Here is a 23490-nt window from a genome sequence, read left to right as displayed (position 1 = left end):
AGCAGATTGCATATCAATCTAACTCCCTATCACAGTGTACTGGTAACACTAGTGTGCAAGTGCCAGAGATATTCAGCTAGCCCAATTTACCTTCAAATGTGCATATGAGTGTGAGAAAATGTGTCAAGTAAACCTCAAGGAGATGAAGTTTATGCTATTGTCTAGCAGAAAATGCTTCTAAGACACCGAAGTGATCTCTTTTGTTTTGAGTATCTGCCTAGCAAATAGTCAAAAACAGCTGACAAAATACCAGATTGTCCTACATTCTGCAGTGATCTCTTTTCACCTCATCAACTGAGTTTCCAGCTCTGCAACTGTCCTACAACTACCATCACTCTGCACCACCAAACACTCTCTGATAATGTCCTGGCATTGGTAACAAATATCAGTCACCTCTTATCTGACTACAGCAATGTATTTTGCAAAAGATTTCCAGCCTGAATTAAGCAGAAAATAATGATTCTGTTGTGAAATACTTTCTCAGGATAAAGCCCAGAACAAAGCTTTCTTCAGGAAAAATTAATAAGAAGGGAAAAACACCACCAGAGTTTCTCACAGATGAATTACTAGCAGCCTGGCAATCAGCACCCACTGGAGTTTCAGGTTAAAGACTTTTTGTCTGAATCAAAGCAAGCAGGAACTGAGACTTGAAATGTCCACATGGTAGGAGAGTGCCTGAGCCAGAGAGCTGCTTGTTAGGGGTTAATAAAAACAAACAAACAAATAAACAAACAAACAAACAAGCAAACAAACAAACAAACAAACAACCTAAACAAACAAACAAACAAACAAAGTTATCCAGTCTCAAGACACTTTTGCAGCAGATATTTTAACAAAACTGTCTTTTTCTGATGAAAGGATTACCACAGTCATGTGACAATTTCACTTTATTTGCTCACCATGAAATATTTGGTTAATTCCTTTCTCCTTCTCCTGATAACGATATACAGTCTTAACAAACTGCAATTCTAGTTACAAGCATAAAGAATAAAGCAAATGGCAATTGAAGGCAGCACAACAGAAGGTCACTTGAACAAGTCAGAAAACAAATTAACCAAGTCTTCTAAAGAACTTCTTATTCATTAGAGCAGAGTTTCACCACTGCTACAACAGCAGTAGACAATCTCAAATTTAGTGCACACCTGTACCCTGTTCCACCCCCTCCAGCAGAGGTGAAGCCCTCTTACTGCTGTCATCACTCCTTTGTCATTATGTGAAAACACAAAGTGACATAAACCCTTGCAAAATTTATGTTCATTAGAGCTGCTAAAAATAAATTCTAGATAAATGAAGCTATTTAATTTGTTAAAATATACTCTTAACTCATTCCACTAAACTGTGTACTCTATTTCTCTGCTTCCTTGTATTGGTGACTGGAACTTTCTAATCTACATAGTTCCTGACATTAAACCTAATATGTTGCTGTGTTTCTGTGTCTAGTTTGGCATGTGTGCATATATTTGATAGTGCAACTCCTGTAAAAATGTAAGCAAGAAGACCAATGCAATGTACTGAACTCTGAATGCCAAACATGACACCTTTTAGTAAGCATCCAGTAAAACTTCCATCTATAGAATGATTTTAGTTATATTTCAAATTAAGTCTGATCCTCTGTGAGACAAATCAGAGCTTGATTACTGTTGGTTTGTGGGTTTGGTTGGTTGGTTGTGTTTGTTCATTTTGATTTTTAAAAGCTTCCATTTAAACAAAAGCTTCCAGCATTTATTGCTGATAGGCCATAGCAGTTTAATGAATCTGTAAGTATCTTTCCTTATATTCAAAGTGAATCTGAACTTAAAGGAAGACGTATTTTTGGTTCAACATTAAAGTACAGAAAGACAAGTATTTGCCAAGATAGTTTTATCCTTTGCAAAGGCAGAACTACCTCTGCCTTTAATTGCAGCAGAAACTGTGAAATAAGTAAACTTGTATCTGCAAGACTCTTTGGAAAGATACATTTATTATACTATTTTTTTTTTCCTCTCTCTAAAAGTTCCTAAAATTATCCTAGTTTCTGAAACAGAAGAACACAAACTTTCCCATTAATATTATTTTTCCCCCTAAACCCCCTAAGTACAAAGAACATAACCTTCCTTTTGAAATATATGACATACAGGAAATACATGATGCAGCATACATGTTTCTCTTCCCCTCACTGCATCTCCCATAGCTCGCATGGCTCTATTCGTCCTCCCTCAGCTTCCCCTCTTTTGCAATAGCTGATCTTCATGAATCTACAGAGGAACATCAGGAATGAAATGCAGTGCACTTCTGTCATCAGCCAGCTGTGTTTGGAAAGAAGAAATAAGGAATGATAAAAGTTTGGAAATGGAAAGATGTGATGAAAAAAGAAAGGCAAGCCATTACAGGTATGAGGGGATTTTAGGACCTTCCACATATTTAATGTAAGATTCTACTAGGCTCACTCTATACGGCCTAGACAAACTAAACACAAATTAGCAGCAGGGACTATATTAAGGATCTATAAGTAATTTTTACAAGTTCATTCCTCACTGGTCCATTGCAGCAGTAGTATTGAAAGACGTCAGGTGCAGGTATAAAGGACAGGTTGGTGAAAGCCCTGAGTCTTAGTGATTATGAAGTTTCCCTAGTTAAAACTATACTATTAAAGCCTACAAATGTAAACAAGGCCAAAGGGACACCACAATCAACAGTTTATGCATGGAAATGTGCTTTTGTTTTGCACAGTGCTAAATGCACTTTCTTATCAATATATCTTATAATATATCTACTGCTGCCAGGGCTCCTTTTAATATGGTATAAGAGCTGTTCTCACAGCCCTGCTTGCCTGTTCCAGTGGTGAACTCAGAATGAGGAACAAGTTCTGCAGCTTCTCTTGATAAAATTAAAATCTCAGTCTTGAAAGAGATATGTAATTTCTTTTCATACAAAAAATAGTGAAATTGATTCAAAGTCCTTGAGTTGTTTCACCAAAACCTTTACAAAACTTGGTTATGCTCGTAAGCAGGTTCCAAACTTGCAGTTCCAGAACCAACAGGCTATATTTTATTTTCCCTTTACTGAACTGAAACTACTTCCAACTATCACTCTGTTTTAGTAGCAGAAAGCTGTAAGAAAAATAAACTCACTGAAATACACTGGGAACACAGGGACAGACCTGACATTCGGGGTTTTTTTGCTGCATTTCTATATTGTTATTTTTAAATAGTCTCTCTACCCATAGCAAAGCCTGACTTTGCTGCCAGCTCCACTCCACTGACGAAAATTACATAATTGCTGTCAGGTAGCTGGTTATCACAAACCAACTGTTATTCTCCTTGGTTGTATTTTAATACATGAAACTGCAGGATAATGGCAGTAAGAGGCACTACAGAACTAATAAAATCAAAGTTAAAGCCTGAATAATTCATATTACAGTACTTTTAAAATAAGTCTTGTATACCTGCTGTAATTTTTTAGAGGGAACAAAACATGTGTAGCTCAATTGTCTGGCTTATTTTCTTTGTTTCCTCAGATAATCGGCTGTTTTACCAATATGGCTATACAGTACTGTCCAGTCAGGATGTGTAAGTCAAAATGGGCTCTGACTGGAAATGCTGTTCTGAAAAAAAGCAGAAAATACAGCATGCTTTGCAGTGAAAAACTCAAAAAAACTAAATGTTGCTTTGTTTTCCCAGATGTCAGTACAGACATTTTCTGAACTGCTTTGTTTAATAAGTTGTTGGTATTACTACTATTGTGACTTCTAAGATGAAGCTTTTAAGCAGTCAGAGCAGTTTCCAATGCACTGGTGCATCCTTCTGTTAGGAGTTGCTTGTTAAGCAGACAAAAAGCCACTTAGGCTTTATTTTGGAATTTGAGTGGTCTCAGGGTGTGGGCTGAAGACAACATGCCCTCCAGTGCTCTAAGCTTTGTCACAGCACAGCCAATGATAACTATGCCCTCACCTACATCAGAAAGTCATATGGTTCTCCTCGAGAGTCCAGGTGTTCACGGAAACAACACCACCACTGTACATACTTGCCACAGTAGTTACAAAATTATCCAGAGCAACCTTAACATCTAGTGCCATAACTGATCTACATGTGTTATGTATCTATGGCTGCAGCCTCTTGCCAGGATAGTGAAAACCACTTTCCTCAATTCAACTATTTTTCCTAATTTAATTTGCAGACAAATAGTTAGCTAAGCAGCAAGTTTCACTGCTCCCACTGGAGCAAGAGGTGAGATCCAGTGCTGGTTGATCTTACTGTAATAACTGAGCATCAGCCTCATGGCTAACCTTCCCTCAAGCCTTACTTTTGCAATACAGAAGGATGGCAGCACAAAGCCCGGTGACTCTGAATGACAGGACTGAGCAACTGTGTGTTGTGATGGCTGGAGAACAATCCTGTTTCATTTCAAAAGCAACTCTGCTGAGGTTTACAGGCAAAGGTGGCAGCAAAAGGCTTTCAGAGCTATAGAAATTCATATTTCTCCTTTTCCTGTGGGAATGCAAATAGGAAAATTTCTGTCTTGCTCCAAATATAGAGTCTGAATGACCCCAATAAAGAAAATCTATTAAATCTTTTCATCTTTGCCTGAAATAGAAGCTTAGATACCAGCAAATAGACAAATTGAAAATATTCAGAATCAGCTCACAGATCAACTGCCTCACAATTTAAAAAAACCCACTGATTCAGTGCCTCCCTACAAAGACAGAAAAATAAACCTAACTAGCCACACACTCCAAGTGCAGTAAGCCCAATTGCATTCAGTGTGCAGAAAGACCAAGGTCTAATTCATCATGAAAATGTTTTCTCAAAGCTCAGGAAGGGAAACAAGACCCCTCAAAGCAATAATACTGTTATTTCAATAGTTTATGTTTCCATAGCAGTAGACAGTAGAGTGCAAAACTGCGTAGTTTTCATGTTACTTAAAAATAATAATAACAATAATAATAATTTTAAAAAGCCTTCACAGAGATAAAAATTCAACTCAATAACCAAATGGAGGCATTCAGGACTCACCAAGTTGTCAACATATTAGAGCCACTGTGCGAGACATTGCTGATACTACGGCATAAGTGAATAAACATTTTTTCACCTCCTACACAGCTATGACATATCCCTAAAAAAGAACTCAGTATGCCACAGTCTATTGGACTCAGGATGAGAGTTGTGCCATTAGTCCTCTAATGTCACATCTGAACTACTTTGGAAAACAAACAGCATAGACTCAAATTGATCCTATGTAATAACATACTTCTATCTGGAAATCAACTGGAACTAACACCATTATACATGAAAATACGACACAATCAAAAACTATGTGTCTCATATCAATAAATAGAAACAAACAAACAAACAAACAACAACCAAATAGTTAAAGACTGTTTCTATATGACGTCTTGTCTGCAGTAGTCTGTGCTATCCCTGATACAATTAATGGCAAAAAAAATATCTAAAAAGAAGCAAAACCTTTTTGCTGCTTCAAGCTCCAAATGTGACTGGTTCCCTACTGTAATTAGGAATGAAAGTTAATCACATCACTTAGATAAATAAGAAGCCTGAATTCAAAGCTACTGCTCCAAACAACCCCAGTTATGTCCTAGATGGGTCCTAATATCAGGACAGAAATAATTAAAAAAAATAAAAATTACATTGTCTTTACAAGTCAGTTTAATCTAGTTCTTACACCTCTAGTTAGGTTGCTCAGGTGGATTCAGCTGACCCTTTCGACATGTTAGCATTGAATTTTCTTAAAGTCTAGCCAAAATTTGTTGTGAATGCTTTTGGAATAACAGCATCAACAATTTACCAGCAATGCATTCCCCCCTTAACTATCTAGACCCCACCCTTATAATACTTACATCGAAACACAAAGACTTACATCTAAAGTCTTACTTATATCTAAACATAAAGAGTAGAAAACAGGCTTATCTTCCCTACATCCCTCTCTATATTTAAAACAAATGCCAACTGTGAAAACCAAAATACCAACACTGTGTGAAGTTGGTAACAAACTGACAATGTAACAGTTAAGAACCTCTAAGCTTCAATATTTTTTGAGATAAGATTCACTATGTTCCTCATACTTGTGCTACTAGGGCTGCTTAAACCATGGGTGTTTTTTTTAGCTACTGTTATTGGAACTATTGAAGTGGAGAGTTTTAGTAAATCGGATCCTGAATTTTTGACTGTTTATCCGTGACAAACTTTGAATAAGACCTGCCCAGTCACATTCATTGACCCTGAAAACCACCCCAGCAATGCAACAGAAATGTTTCTTTATGCCACCAGTTCATTTCAACCATTACATTCGCAACATAAAACCCTGGTAAAAAGGGTGATGATTAATTGATTGATGGATTGAATTGTACAGAATATGATAGGCAACCCTGAGATGGCTATTGGCTTGATCCTGCCATTTTGTCATCACAACAAGAAGATACAGGTGACTTTTCATACCTTAATTTAACTACAACTAGATTATTTGGGCTTAACCTACACTGATTTTAGTAGTTTTTTAACTGTGTGGAAAACCTGATGAGTCTTTGCGTCTCTGTTGTTAACAAAAACAAACTTGTGAGACAAAAACATTTCAGTTTTGATCTGTAAGTAGAGAACTACAGAGTATGGGTAATGAGAACGACTCACTTTTTCTTTCTTCCTGTGGTTTGGAGTAAATTATCTTATCTCTACAGTGATATCCACTGTTTCCAAAGATGGCTGCTTACTTGTAACATTCTATGTTTTCTAAATGCCATAATTCATGTAAATCTGAGCCATTCATTCATTTCAATTTATTTACATGCATAACTTTTTTTCCCATTTTACACAGAAGTTACAACAGAATACTTTTTATACAGAGCATTATAAATCAGTGTTACTAAGATTTCCAGAATCATGTGCATTACATCAAGAGATCTGATTTTAAGGTAGTAACATCACAAACTCACAGTTGTTTAGCTCATATAGGCTACTTAGACAACAAAATTTAATTTATACATTTACATCTACAAAAGTATTAAATGTTAAATTTTTTCCTTAAATATTGCCACAAAAAATCATTACTGAGGGCCTGTGGAAGCAGGTCTCTCATTTGCTTTAGCAAAAGTCTATGGACATAGGAACTAGAATGACAGTTATTTCTACTTTGTCAGAAAACTAAAATATAACTAGAAGCAATAATGATGTGGGATTTAGCAACCTAATGCCTGGAAGAGTTCAATCATAAACTAATCTCTGCACAAAAACAACTTCAGATGGGAAAAAATAATAAGGTTAGTATAAAAACAGTTCTCCAAATCGAGGGTGTTATTTTAAGCAAACCAAAACTATGCTAGTAAGGAATTACAACTATGCCCTTCATTTGTTACTATTTATTGAAAAGGTATAAATGATCTGTGCACCAGACTCTTAGGAACATGTGATAAACATAAAATTTGACTACTCAAATTAAGCTATTTAGAGGAAAAAATAACTTGCTTTGTTGTAAGAAGTGATGATAATGTATATTTTTCACTATTAGTAATTTTCTAATGAGTTTCTTAGGAGGCACATACGTATTTTCAAATCCCTAAAAAATGCACAATCTAATTTCAATAATATTTACTAGAAACAACAAAGGTTTGCATTTCTTCAGACTACCTGCATCAGTGGGGATCAATCTCTCTCATTTTTTCAACTCCAGGAATAATTTTCTATTAAAAAATTCTAAAGCAGCCTATGTTCTTTTATAATTAGTTCTACTTCTTGGCATAATTGTGATCCCAGATAAATTATAAGATAAATAAAAGGATCTAATAGCAGGAGGAATCCATTAGTAATTTTTTTGGTCTGTTCCTACACAAGAAAAGGAGAAGACAGCCATACTTAGATCTTCATCCTGTCATCATACCTTTACTTGCTTGAGGGCAATCACGGGTCACCTTACCAGAGCCTTGATAAGACAAGGCTTGCAGTGGACACAAGAGGAGCCTTGCTAAAATCCAAAAGACTGTAGTGAAGCCATCCTGCCATGTAAGTCTCTTTCTAGTGTCACAGAAAGATATTCCATAGTTGGTGGAATCTTATTTTCGTTGGCTTAAATAACATAGTTCAAAATGCTATTGGGAATAAAATATTACACATTTCATGTGTATTTGTTCTGATTACAAAGAAGGAATTGTTCTGATTACACAGCAAGAAAAGTGAACGAAGAAAATAGAGCAATGAAGTTTAAAAGTTTGTTTATTTCGTAGTTCACTGGCATATAGATTACAGTGGCAAATTGTTCAGCTCATCAGAATTTCTTATGAAGATATGCAAACCACTAATTAAGGCAGAGGAATTTAAGTTTCAGTTATACCTAAACTACATGGATGAAAATGAGAGGAGCATCTGTTTAATCTGGGGTATTCACAATGCATAACGCAGTAAGAGTGCAAACAACTAAACACCCAGTAAATGTTGCAAGATTTTGAAACAGTTATGAACTATAATCCAAGAACTACAGAGTTTAGGTTGCAAGTGAGAGTGATTGGTGAAGAACCTTACTCATCACATTTATGAACACACAAATTTGTTAAAAGACCATTCTTAAAGACAAAACAAAGAAGAAACTATCATGGCTTAAAAACCAAACAAATAAAAACATAAATACCTGTTGTAATTATACTCCAGCAAACAGATCATTATTTATGAATTGCCAATAAACTTTGCACACATTAATCACAAAAATTAAGTCTGCTGTTATATGAAAAGCTCTGTTAGAGCTTTGGGCAGAAAATGTAAGTATCACACTGAAATAGACTTCTTGTTGGTGAAATACTCACTATTTCATCACAGAATATACCTTTTAAAGAAGAGCATTAACATAATCCAGGCATTATAGGTATGTAATGTTTTAATATAAAAGGGTATATATAAACTATAAACTCAGTACTTATGATCACAGAAGTCTGATGAAAATAGTTGCCTTTCAAAGACATCTTAAATTTGCACTACGGAAAATGCTACAATAAAAGCATAGCAATTTTAGTGAAAAAAAGTCATTGTTCTAGTTTTATACACTGAGCATCTCTATAACACTCAGAGAGTGCAAACTCTCATCAAAACCAAACTAGAAATACCTCTAATACATTCCTACTGTAAGGGAGACCTTGGTACCATCTCCCATCTCTAGGCTCATAGTGTCACAAGAATCTCCACTGTAAAGAAACCTGCTGACCTTTTCTTAAGCCTGACATGTCTGTTGTTTGCTGAGTGACTTTGAAATTCAGTAACAAAAGTGCCTTGAGGCTTGTAAAGTCTGTTTTCATTAGGACGTGAAATTCCACTCAGGTTTACCTGTACAATGGACCATTACAAAATTGAGACTAATTTAAAAAAATATTGCTTCCTTTCTCTCATTTGCATTAAAACAAAACAAAACAAACACTGGAAATAGTCTAGCAACCAAAACTAGATGCCTTCTGGAGCCAGTCTTCACAGTACCAACACAGGAGCAGCAGCAGCTACACTTAGTGTATCAAATACATCTTGGAGTTTGCAAAATGAAGCAGAAAAGGCAGCTTAATGATAGTTAATTAAGTAGGACTTTTTACCTTTTTAAAAATTAACTTAGAGAGAAAAAGACTGTGTGCTTCTGTTTCAGAATACTGAAGGATTCATACATGACATAAAATACTTGATTTAATATTTTAAACAAATGCTGAGTCCTATTATTTATTTATGCTGATTACTGTCAATCAGCAGTTCAATCTTGCTTCAATATACAGCAGTTTTATAGCACGGTAACTCTAATGCCTTTCAAAAGTTCTACACCTAAATCAAGACCACAGATTTAATCAAATTGTTTAATTTAGTTACATCCTAGAGATTATACTTGGTATCCTAGAGAAAGGATATACTTCATATTCTTATTTCAGTCCATTTTCTCTGCTTCATTTACAAAAATCTTATGAACAAGCAATATCATGTTTATTAGCTTGTACTCAGCATTGTATGAAACAGCACACAAAACAACCTGGAATCCTGAAAACCTTGAGGGAACAAGGTTTCTGTAATGTTTTTTAACATAGTCTATCTGTTTAAATTTTATATCAACCTTTTACTACTTATTTCTTTCCATCATATATTAGCTTTCCTTTGAAATACCAAAATTCTCCATCTTATTTATTTATTTATTTATTTATTTATTTACAGTAATGTAAACTTAAGTAATGTCACCTATTTCAGAATATGATGAAATCATCTACAGTTTGTAACATACAATCGGAACTTGAGAGTCCTGGAATCAACTCCTGCCTGTCTCTGACTTGATCCAATTATACATTCCTAAATCCTGGCACTAAAAGCAGTGAGTTTCCTTCTTGGCACCAGGAAAGAGTACATTCCCTCATTTCCAGTCCCATACAGAAATGTTATGGTCTAAAATACAATGAAAGTGGTTGCTGATTTTAGATCACAATAGAGAAAATCAGAGCTTTAGTAATTTTCTCAGCATCTTCTATCATGGAATGTAGTATCATATATTCTCTCTGTTTGCACACCACTCCTTGTATGGCAGAGCATAAGATCTGAATTAGCACTAAGAACTCTTGAGAGCAAAACCATACCAGTTCCAAAAGGTTTCAGAAAAAGATGATAGCACAGTAAGAATACATACCATTGGGATATTTCATCCTTAGTATCACTAACTCTAATGCTTGCAAAAGGTAAAAAAAGCTCATACATGAGCAAGCAAGATAGGCTTCTGTTTACTCATTACGAAAAATGGGTATCCAACCTCACAGTTTTCTGTATCTTCAAATTTCTAATTTATGTTTAGAGTCTAAATCAAGACTTTAACAGCAAAGTTTCCTGTAATATACATTTTGAGTGTCCTCTCTATATTAAAATTAATTACTGTTGTTTGTAAGCTACTGACTTGAAAATTCATTGTTGAAAATGAGTTTTAAGCACGCAGTTTTTGTTTAATTCAAATAAACAGACTGAAATGCCATGAAAAAATGATATCCAGTAATAGATCATATATTAATAGACACAATACTGTCTTTAAACAGAGCATAGACACTTGGCCTTGCCTATAACATTTCAATTGCTACAGCACCACGGATCAGAAACCACCTATACTGAAATCTCCCTTAATATCTCTATTAACTATATTAGTTCTACAATGCATTTGACAGATACAATAACTGATATATCCTACCAAAAAAAATCATTGCATATGGACAGAAACTTCCTGAACTTTGGAGATCCAGAACAATCACTCAAGAAAGAAGAGTTCATTTGCTAATGAAGGGTTAAATCTCCAGTTGTCAAGTGAAGGTAGTGAAAAGCAATATTTGTATAAAAGAAAAGTGAAATTTGGGTTCCTCCAGTTTCACATATCCTCCATATATGCAAACTTCCTGAGGCAAATCAATGCAAACCAATGCTTATCGGGAAGAAAGAATTGAACAAACACCACCCCAAACAACATAGCACTTTGTAGACAAAACAAGCAAGGAATTAAAGTCAAAACAGCTGTGAAGCCTCCAAGAAATTTCAATAAATCTTAACTTGCAACCAGTACCAAACTTGGGTGTAGTTAAGTTTTTCTACTCAGTTTACATTAAAATAAGAGATATTCTGAAAGAACTGTAGTAGAGCACTACATGTATGTTAAATGTCCAGTATTCTATCACCCATATTTGAGATCTTTCTAAAAATCAATAGTCCCTACAATTATGTTATCAACTTAAGGTTCTTTTTCCCTATTTCCTCTCAAAACCTTCTCATTCATCACTTGTAGAGCTGCCAAGACCAGCTCAGAATAAGAGAATTACAGTCCAGACATTACTACATTTCTTCTTAAAGACTCCCTTAGCAAGCATAGGGTCTACATGAAATATTGAATGCAAGGAAATCTTGACACTGAGTCTAGCAAACCACATATTTTAAAATTATTTTTAAGTAGGCGTAGAGCATTTTACCATGTTAAATAGCATACTAACACATTTTTTAATTTGCGATGATCAGTTCTTTGAAGAAATTAGCAGAAATGAAAGAAAAAAAAAGAAAATTTAGTTTTTTTATATATACTGTTAACACTGGGTTTGTAGTTCCAAAAGGGTTGGGGGTTAATCTATTTCACATAAAGAAAAGTAGTGAAGAGTAAGAAACATCAGTTCAACACCCCCAAAAATAGTCTTGCTTCTATACAATGCAGTAGCTGTGGGCTTTAGTGAACTTTGAAGAGGAGTCAGTTCTGAGGACAGTCACATAGGAAAGCAAAGCTACAGGTTTTGGTCCACTGAAACTTTGAGGAAGCCTGGTTATCTGAGGCTAGTGCTAAATGACTGGGATTCAATGGGATTTCTTAAGTTTTGGGAAATGAGGCATGCACACCTGTGTACACAGATCTCCATTTTGGTTCCGCTTACATCATTCCACAAGTAGGAGAACTAAGAACTACTTAAGGCACTATGTATATGGGGAATTAACTTACGTCTGAGATTATGGGCCACTCCCATGTCTGCCGCAAAGCATTAGCTGATATACTGAGGAATTTTCCAAAAATGGTTTCTTTGGAGAATTAAATTACCTTTGTAGAGGCAAGAAAATCTAATCAGGGCATTTTCTGAACATGTTCCCTAGGTCTCTCTCATAAATATTAATGTAGAAAATCAGAAGCCAAATAATTCTAAAATTCATACACTCTGTGTATGAATTTTGAAGTCTTAATGTGGCATTAGCACATAGAAACAGTAAACATCACACTTGGTTTTTAATACAGTTAAATGTTGAGTATTTTCCAGTAGAATACTCTCAAAGGACCTAATTAACCAAATGACGATTATTCAGATTAGGAAAGAAGCTAGATATGTAAATGAAAATATAGGCTAAGAAGTTTGAATTTACACTAGTGACAAGCATATGTTTTTAATCTCTCTGCACTGTAGTTGCACAAGGTGAAGAACTGACGTTTATTTTCTTCTTTTTATTGGGTAGCCCCAGGTTATATAAGGTTATTTCATAAAAAGATTCAAAACCTTGTCTGTCGATTGTCCCATTAGTGATTATATTAACATATATTAAGCCATTATAACTGAACAACCTCTGTTCCAGGAGAGGATGATTCATAATTGATTGATGTCTGGCATCAGTGTCAGGCAAGATCTTGGCTTTGTGGCTATTCAGAAATTAATGACAGTGATTTCTTCATCAGATGACAGGTAGAATAAAATAAAATAAAGATGAAATAAATTTGAAATATCATAATACTAAACAATATGAATCAAAGCTGTCTGGTAGATGAAAATGGTTTCATCCACTCAGTAGATTATCAGACAAGTTTTCCACAGAAATCACTTTGCCAGTTTAATTCATTAATCAAAGTTTTAGAAAAGCTGGTTTAAATTGCCATTGTGTCTGCCATTACAGCCAATATATAAGCAAATGCAAATACTACCCTCTACTCTGAGTGAACTCCTGGATGTATCTTTAATGCTGCCCTTCCTAAAATGTTAATCTCCCAAAACACACTTCTGTTGATATTTTAGTATGGCCCTAAAGGAAGGACCATGAACAGAAAATTAGTCACAATGACAGAAAAAAATTATATTCACTTGAGGATACATATGATTTTATCATGTTATGTATTTGCAGTAACTTCATTCTTCACAAATAAATCCTACTGAACAAGAACAGCATTAAAAGGCATTTTTTAAGAAGAACTGAAAAATAAATAATATTTTCAAAAGTTTTCTAACATTTTGGTAAGTGTTCATACATTATGTACATCTATCTAATTCACATACACACATATGTACAAGAGTAAATGTATATTTTAATTTAAAAAAGCATCATCACTAGTTTTTGCTGCCTGCCTGTTTCAAAGTTTGAAAGACACTTATTTTTCATATGGAAGTACAAAGCAAAACACTTCTTTATTCCTTGAGCAATACAGTCTAGCTTTTACTGCTCTACATAACAAATATTTTAAAGATACTTCTACACTTCCATTGAATTGTACAAAAATGCTATGGATGGTTTATCAAATCTCAATGAGCTCATTTTTCACAATGTTCTCATGACACTCTGTATATCATTTACACAAGGTTTATTTGTCAAAATCCCATAGCACCTTTCTGACAAAAGATGTTTTGAAATGCATGCTATTTTGCTTGGACAAGACTTATTTTAATGGGTTTGACAGTGTGATTTCAGTGAAGAATTCAGTGGTCGTTTAACTCAGTTTAGGAAACCTAAAAAGAGACTCTGATAAATGTTCCTTTTGTAACTCATATAAGGTACTTTTAAGTAAAGCACTCTTATAAAATGTGCTTTTTCCAAATTATTATTCATTATAAATTACTCCGCATAAGATGTTTAAATAATGACTTCCGCTTTATTGCTTCTTCGGTTTCCCTCCTAAATAGCATGCAACTTTGAATCCACAGGTACTCCATATATCACTTTATGCATCATGAACATACACAGTAAAAGGCATGACAGTATTTTTTTCAGCAGGAATTCTTGCAGGTGAACAGTAATTTTGAGACCTTAATGTAAATCAATGGATAAATAGCACCGTGTCTCAATTTGAAGGATTCTTAGAGAATATAAACTCAGTATCCCTTGTTCTGATTATTCTTCCTGAAATAATCTGTAACAATGGTGTGGGTTACAGTTAAGTTATATTCTAATGGAGTTCTTTTATTCAAGAATGTCACAAAGTCCCTTACAAAAAATGAATGAATGAAAAAGAATGAGTTCAGAAGTCTCTTTAAAGCCCCTTCCAACCTAAGAAAATATTTGACATCTTGGTGCTGTGAGACAGTCATCCCCTCCTCAAACCATAATATAGTCAAATACAGAGCTTTCCCCAGATAAGACTTCACAGGTGGTCAAGAACAATTGCTCAGTTACCAAATATCCCTAAACTTGTTTTCATGAACAACTGTCACACATATGAATGCACCATCAGAAACCAGCTACTCTAGTCTTCTTCTTAAGCACACATGCAGACTGTCTAAAAATAAAGGACCATAGATTTTGCCACTGACATGTTCTCGCTCATCTTCCCAGTGTCACTGTACTATATAAAAATCACAAGATTTAGCTTGCATTAAGAATCACAAGAAATAATCCTTACAGTAATAAAAACATGTAAAAATAAAATGGTATGGATTTTGTTAATTCATGCTATTTCAAGTACAAAGCATGAAAAAAAGCAGGAAGGATCAAGCAAGACAGATCACTGATTTTGTTTCTTAAAATTATCTTCTGACCCAACCTAAAGAGGAGCTATAGTATACACAACAAGCTACAACACAACACATGGTGGTATTCTCTAATGTAACAGAGTGTGGCTTGTACTTTACCATTGACTGGTAGATATTAGCTACTTTTTGAGTGATACTTAACGTTTTCACTGTTCACTATACAATCCCTTTGTTTCAGAACTATTGTTCCAGAACTATGTGTTTCCTGGGGACCAGTACAAAGTAAGTCATCATAATTTCTGAACACTGTTGAATATTGAGTTAAATACCACAGAACTAAAAAAAAGAAAAAAAAAAAAAGTCATTGCAATATCGGTATATCAGTTAACTTATTTTATTTCTCTGTTTTTAATACAAAGCACTGATCAAATGCAGTCACCATGGTACTAGTTTTATTCCTCTCTGTTGACTACTGACCATCGACCCCAAAGAAGAATTGCCTGCAAAACTTGCTGGTCTATACAAAGTGGCCCTAATGCAGATGGACAGGAGCAGACAGACCTGTGACTGGGCACTCACTGGGACGCAGACCAACACTCCCACAGTTGACAGTCAATGCTGTTACCTCTTACTTTGGTGACTGGGAAGTCACCGAGAAGCTGGGAGCAGGACCTCTGCATTACGGCCAGGCTACGCCTACCAAAGCCAAGCCAGTAGCTCAAGAAGGGACTGGCAAAAGACACTAGACAATGAAAAGCCTTTCCCGCTGTGTGCTGTTTGTCCCTTAAACAAAATCACGGGTGAGATAGGGACACGTGGGGAAACGGGCAGAGCTCACTCCTCGACATGCGGGCCGCCTTCCCAGAGGGGCTTCTTGCCCCGGAGCTCATCTGCCGTGACCGACACCTGAGCCCCTGGGCGGCTGGGACCCGCCGGCCGCGACACCTCGGGCGGGGCGGCGAAGCAGGCAGGCAGGCAGCTGCCTGCCCAGCCGGCAAGACGGGGGTCCCAATCGAGGGGCCACGGGGCCGCCGAGCCCCTCATCCCGCGGAGCCCATCGCCCTCTAACAGGGAGCCTGGAGCCTCCCGCTGACAGGAGCGGGGACGGCGTTTGTCGACTCCCGCCACGGCGGCGCCTCGCCGGGAAGTTTCTGGCCACAGGTTGCCCCCTTCCCTCCCGCCCCCCCGGGAATCCCCACGGGCGGACCCGGACACAGGGACGCACCTTGGCGCCGCAACCGCCTCTTCTTGAGCCCGAAGATGCGGACCTTGGAGAAAATGTCCACCAGGTTGCCGTTGCAGAGCCCACGGTTCTTGCTGGGGCTGTTCCGCCTCCTGCTGGCCGAGGGCCGGTCCCAGTGCTGTTCCCTCGCCTGACGCTTCTGGCGGATCAAGCCACTGGCGATGGCCGCTGCCATGGCTGCTCACCGGCTTGCCCACGTCGGCTGGCGCCGCGACGGACAGCAGGGAGGGCGGCGGCGGGGCTCTCAGCCCCGGCGGGGACCCATCCCCGGAGGTGCGGGCAAGCGGGAGCCTCCTCTGGCCCGAAGCGCGGCTGCAGCGGGGCACCTCCGCCCTGCGCCCCGCGGGAGCTGCTGCCGCCGCGGGTCACCGCATGGGTGCCCCGCCGTCCCTCCCGCCCTGCCCCGGTGCAGGGGCACCTGCTCGGGCGGCGGGTGTCTGCGAGAGGGCTGGCGGCGCGGAGCGGAGCGAGCGGGACTCGGGGCAGAGCCGCGCTCGGTCGGGTCGGGTCCCGCCGGCAGCGTCTCCTCCCTGGGCTGCCCCTCAGCTCCGCGCCGCCGCCCGCTCGCCCGCCGCTGCCATCGCCGCGGCTGGGGTGGCTACTGCCGCCTCTTGCAGGCTCCCGCCTGATGATTGCCAAGTGCTTTCAGAAATCAGCATCTGGAGAGAGCAATCTTCTTCTCCGGGGAGAGCTGTAATCACGGCTCTTCAGTCCCACCCCGCTCCAGCCTCCCCTACACACACACACACACACGCATGCACACACACACACACAGAGGCACGCACCGCTGGAGCTTTTTCTGTCCTCCCCAAGGCGAGGGGCGGCGAGGGTGCAGAGAGTGGAGGAGGGATGGCGGAAAGGCAGGAGAATAAAGCGAAAGGGGACGAAGGGTGGAGGGAAGGGGTGTTGCTGATGCGGTTTTCTGGTGGGAACAAGCAGGTTCCCGGCCGATCGGCCACCAGGTGCCTCTGCTCCCCCTTATCTTTCCTGATGGCTTCCTGCGGGGCTCCCTCCCTTCGAGAGAAGAGGGCGCGGGTCGCTGTCGGACGGGCTCATGGCCCTCCCGACCTTCTGCCGTCCACCCTGGCACACCGAGCCACCCTCGCACCCACCTTCTCGCCACCTCCCTCGCACCGGCTGCCAGCGGGCGGTCCCCGCCGCCGCACCCAGTGGTGACACTGGTTCCTGTCCCCGTTCCCAGGACGGGGAAGCTGGAAACACACCTACGAGGCTGAAGAGACCTTCCACCCAAAGCAAGACACACTCTTTGGGAGAAAGGACTATAGCACAAATAGACTTTTAGGTTGGAACGTGAACTGATTTCTGAGGTTTCAGAAATACCAAAGGAAATCCACAGGGCTCTCACAAATAAGCTGCAGTAGGTAGATGTATTGATCATCAGCACTATGTAAAATTATTTTTTTTTTCTTTTTTTTTTTTTTTTCATTGTATACGTCTTCGAGCACTTGAGCAAGCAGCAGCCAAGCGTGTTGGACAGAGAATTCCTAAGGAATCTCTGCCCCGAGGAGTTCACAATATACTGCAGATAATATATACTATGTAAAATATGTCTCATTTATTTCATCTTTTTTTGTTGGATCTTTTCCCTTTTCAAATAAGGCTCAATGCTTTCCAGATTTACTTTCGGCCAGCCTGATGGTGAAACTTCTTGAAGTTATAACTAAACAGAGGAAAGCAGAAAGAGGAAGCTAGCAGCAACACAGAAAAGAATGCTGAGTTATCCTATAAGGAGGGACAGATCTGCACACAGGGAAATATCATATAATAAATATATATTTACTCTTTTACAGTAAACTTACAGTAGATGTACTTATACTGTTTTCAGAGTATTCTGATGTCTTGTTAGATGGTTCTTCACAAAAACAAGCTTTGAAGTGTAAATATCCATCCAGAATAATTCACTGCTTTGCAATACAGATCATCATAGGTAAGAATAGGTTCTTGTTTCAGCAGAGGCTTCAGCATCTCTAATACTGACCATTATTTCCCTAAATCCTTTAATCTACAAAGGGCTATTTTTATATAGAGGGCAAAATGTATAGTAGGAACTCCCTTGTACAGGGATTTTGTATTAAATACTAGACCAACAAGGAGCAGAACGTGCACAATTGGATCTGGATAATACATTTTAATTCTATTTAAAAGTGTCTCTAAAGAGATTCAGCTAAAACATTCGCCTTGGATTTTCCGTCTGGCAATTTTTTACAAAGCAGCAATTTCCTTACAACGGTCACAATTACCTTAGCTAATGCAATTAGACAGAGAGGGTTTGTTTATTTATTTATTTAAATTTCACTGTAGTAGTTTTGCACACTGCTTCCCTTTTCCATACTTCTCAGCAAAGCACAAGACAAGATGTTGCCTTCCTTAAGGCTCCTCAAGACAGAAGAGCTCCTTCAAATGCCACCCCAGTGAGACCTCCCTTGTCCCGGTTCCACATGAGCCACAGCTCGTCTCTGTCGTCAGCACCATGGACAGCGGCAGAGAGACGCGACTCGAGCATCCCTGGGGCGTCCCCTGCGCCGCCGGAGCAGGTGGCGACAGGAGACAGCCCAAAGTGTCCTGTTCCACCTGGCCCCAAACAAAGGAATGAATGAGAGGGAGTAAAGTGAACCAAATGCCAACCCTCCACTATCTTTGATTCTGCGGGGAATTTACGAGTGGAACACATAGAGCCCTAATTTTTGCATGAGAAATTCTCTTCAAAAAGAGGTAGATTCCACGTTTTCTTTTGCTGGTAGGACCTCTTTACATTATCCAGTGACACTATTCACTATATACTATCTACTACTCTACTTCCTTTCCCACAGTTTCCTTCAAATACTGTGCCTTTGCCAAAACATACCGACATTTCTCAATGGTATGATGCTTGGGGTGATGGCAAAGAAAGGAAAGAATGAAAGTGAAAATGGGCAGTATGCCCATAGACAAGAAAAAACGTGCTTCTTACTCCAGAGATCAAAACAATAGCTTTCTACTTGCATCTCAGAAATGCAGAACAGTTGTTTACAGCTTGAGGTTTCGCAAAGAAAACTCAAGAGAGCCATCTGCTGTCTTAACCTGTGATAAAATGTGTGCAATTCTAGTAAAAGTGAAGGTTTTGCTAACGGATTGTAGAAGTATTAACATATCTGCTACCTTAAAGACTAGTAACTGCATAAGTTTACACATTTAGGAAAAATGGAAATACCTTAGTTATAACATCTGCTACATTAAAATAGAATTTTATTTCTGGTTAACAAAACTCTAGATATGAAAACAAGTGATTAAAAGCAAGAGAGTGGGTGAAGGGATTGATTCTTTTTTCCCCATCTGTTCATTTCTATCTACTAATTTATCATGGATCTTGGGAGTTTTCTGAAGCAAAAATGTTTTAGAACCTTTAAAATTACTTGCTTGAATGAATTTATTCACTCTGAGTGTGCTGAGACACCGGAACAGATTGCCCAGAGAAGTTATGGATGCCCCACCCCTGGGAGTACTCAAGGACAGGTTGGATGGGGTTTTGAGCGACCTGGTCTAATGGAAGGTGTCTCTGCCACAGCAGGGTGGGGTTGGAACTAGGTGATCTTTAAAGTCCTTCCAACCTAAAGCGTTCTATGATAATTTTACATGGCAACATTCAACAGATATAAAGTGTGCATAAAATACTTGATTTATTATATTCTAGGCTATGAAACATGATTATTCCTTTTTGTTTTCTTTATTACTGAGGATCAAACCATATTTCATCTCATCTAATTCAAAATGTAAATTACAATGTGCTGTTGTTTTCACGCAGCAAAGTTTAATATTGAAATATACACAATTAATATTTGTGTATATACATTTACTACTGATACATTAAATGCTTTTATATGAGCTTCCATTTGGAAAAATAAGATTCCATGCTTTATATTGTGTCCTAACCTGGATCCATAGGCTACGAAGTTTACAGAATCAGAAATGTCATTCTTATGGCTTAAAAGTTTGTGGTTTCACTTTGTTTTGTTTTGCATTAGGTTAGCTAGAGTTACGAGCTACAGAGTAATTTTTGATTAGTGCAGACATGAAAACTCTACAGAGTTCTTCCTTTCATAAACCATTTCAATACAAAGAAAAATGTCTTTCTACAGGTATGTTCCCATATACACACACCCCACCCATATTTTCTCCTCCTAGATATCCTGAAACCATTCGTCATATCAAAAAGAAACCAAACTAAACCAAACAAAATCAAACCCTAAAAAAATACCCTGGAGTCCTTTATACGTAGATTTTCTAGAAATGTAAAATGCCACGTTATTACATTTCTACTGAACATCTTATAGTTTCATGAGCTCTAGTAATGTTTTTATTGCACTTGCTTGCCAACAGTAGGCACAGACAGCTCACTTGTCCAGGTAAATACTCTAGAATATGATACTGCAAAGTCAACCTATTTTATATCCCAGAAATTATTAGTAAAGTATTGTGAATCTAGATGTTCTTCCAGACTCTGAAGAGCTGAAGATCATTCTGTGTTCCTAAAAAGGCTTTTTCTTTTTTTTTTTTTTGGAAGATGGTGTGCGCTGTACTTGCAAACAAGATTAATACCTTACTCCTTAAACTTCCATTCAAACTGGAAAGGCTACTCTAGGCATAAAAGTACCAATTTAGGCATAACAATTAGATAAGAGTACATCTGAGCCATTGGTAAAATTTAATGTCATCCCAAGAAGAGATATCTCAGCAGTGAAAAAATACTTTTTAAATAAATTATAATGGATTAATCCAATCAACTTTGCAGTATTTTTGATAAGACAGCAGACTGATTACCAAAGTGCTGTTTCTGGCTAATGTTGTGATTCTGAACACTTGTTGATACTGATCCAAAATTTACTGAAAGTTGCTGGTAATTTTGGTGGACCATAATTCAAGTGTCAGAATTCAATTTGCATACTAAGATTCCTTCACTCCCACATAATGGTATCACAAGAAAGTGTGATATAGTTCTACAAATAGGATTATTCATATAACTACAAACTGATAGGTGCCCAGAGTGTACAATGTGTACGTATAGGAGAGAGGGTGGGTGTTGGGAAGCAACAGCAGCTTCCAGTTCCTGATTTTCTTTTCTTGGGGAGCAAAGGTAGAACAAGAGTTCTACTTAATTACTTGAACAAGATGAAAGAAATATAGTCTAGGGCTTACTCTTAGATTGGTAGGTGTTTATTTATTTAAAATATTAACAACCTAGAAAAATGTTTGTTTACATAAAAGGTCATATTTGTCATGACGATATCAGTATGAACATAATAAGTCATAGATGAGAAATCCCTTTTCAGATAGTTTAAGTTCATTCCGTGCTCATAATAAAACTAGTATGACTGTGTGATGAGCTTTAAACAGTTTGAATTAGTTCAGTTTACATATTCTGGTATGTTAATCTGGGTATAATTCTCATAAATTACTGTAACTTCTTAGAAGACAATGAACTGTGAAGCACTGCAATTTAAAATCCTTAACACCTTCAACACTTGATGCTGGGTGGTTAGACTTTTAAGAGTATTAAGAACAAAGTTTCTTAAACATGCTAATATACTTGAGAGATTTTGGATGTTTTTACACTGTTCTATGTCAAAATAACTCAGCTTTCAGTCTCAGCATTCACAAGGCACTCAAGGAGCCAAACGCATACCTATTAAAATTCATTGAATACGTAGGAGGTCGTATGTAGTCAACTATTTAAACAGGCCAAGTGAATCCCTTTAAATAAGAGAGAAGAAAGCTTCCAGTATGTTCTTTAAAGTACCACACATATTTATCCAGCTTCTTCATAGGCTTTGTATCTACATTACTGGAAGAACCGTTAAAAAATAATTAATGTACATACTAGAATAAACTAATCCACCATGCAAGGAAGTCCTACATTAGATGACTGATTATGCAGAGAACTGTGAAAACATGAACACCAATATACATAACATCTAAGGAAGTAAGAATGACTATGTTAGCTCAGAGCCAATGGATTTGCTACTGCAATATTTTTTCTGCACTGACCGGAGATATTTCTTTCACACATTATCTGGGATATGTCAGATATGTCTGCAACTTCAAGGACTGAATACCTCTATACTGATAAGGATTCAATTTCATTTAGGATACTGAAGAAAACTGTCTTGTATATGACCAATATGACAGAACTTAATAGATATTCACTTATTCTTTAGAAATAGTATAATTCTCAAATTGTGTGGCTTTGCTTTTTCTTTTTGGCTTTGCTTTTTCTTTTCTACTTCTCTTAAATTTAGCACCGATTATACTATTGTAATGGGTCTCACAAATAGTGCTGTGACAAGGAAAATACCTGCTCTAATTACTTCTAGTTTCATTTTCAATTCCATTGGCTAACTCTTCATTCTTAACAGGGAAAAGTAAAATGAATGGAGATTCTCGTGCTATTTTTAACAATTGATCTTTCAGCAAGATGAGACGAACAATTATAGATCCTGACTATCAGCACATCTCCTGTGAAATCCTTCATGAGTCTTCCTAGTTCTCATTCTGTCTGTCCTCTGCTTCTGATACCACTTCTTTTGAGACTAGGTGAACAAAAGACATCAGCTGGATTGACAGGAGAATCTGAACAGCACACAGATCGTATGAGGCTCTCCAGGACAGCTCACTCAGACCCAAAACTTCTCTCCAACAAATCTCTTCTGGTCAACATTTAACACCAATGGCAAAAAAAAAAAAAAAGAAATAAGATTACTTTCAGGGACAAATCTGCGAAAGTAATTAAAATCAAAATACATTGTGGTTTCTACAGTGACATCCATATATGAGTTTAACTTTAAATATTAAATAGTCCCCTTAAAGAGAGATTCTTAATTACTAACAACAGAAACACATTACCGTTTATTTTGTTCTCACTGAAGATAATAGCAGAAAATCTGCCACCAGAGTGCTTCAGAAAAGGCTCCTATGACACCAGCCAGAACAGCAACTTTCATTAAAGAAAAACAAAAAAACCTCCACACAGATGCACAGAGCAGTTTAAGATTTAGAGACCTAAAAACAGCGTGGAGAGCTTCTTCATTAATTT

At 37.8% G+C, this 23490-nt stretch overlaps 1 protein-coding gene across 3 annotated transcripts in view; it reads right to left on the bottom strand.

The window, feature by feature from the left end:
• Positions 1-23490, bottom strand: part of FGF14 (fibroblast growth factor 14) — a gene marked incomplete at both ends in the record, with an annotated part of 400299 nt that overhangs the window by 112339 nt on the left and 264470 nt on the right. Inside the window, one exon of one of the 3 annotated variants that reach the window (XM_080358816.1) lies at positions 16386-16578. The exons of the other annotated variants lie outside the window; for them this stretch is intronic. Coding sequence (XP_080214942.1) covers positions 16386-16578 — 193 coding nt within the window. Of the gene's footprint in view, positions 1-16385; positions 16579-23490 lie in introns of those variants that run through there. 3 annotated transcript variants of the gene reach the window in all.

The sequence above is a fragment of the Nesoenas mayeri genome, assembly GCF_963082525.1.
Source record: "Nesoenas mayeri genome assembly, chromosome: 1".
Taxonomy (NCBI): Eukaryota; Metazoa; Chordata; class Aves; order Columbiformes; family Columbidae; genus Nesoenas; species Nesoenas mayeri.
The sequence above is the reverse complement of the archived record's forward strand: the minus strand, read 5'-3'. Positions and strand labels throughout refer to the sequence as shown.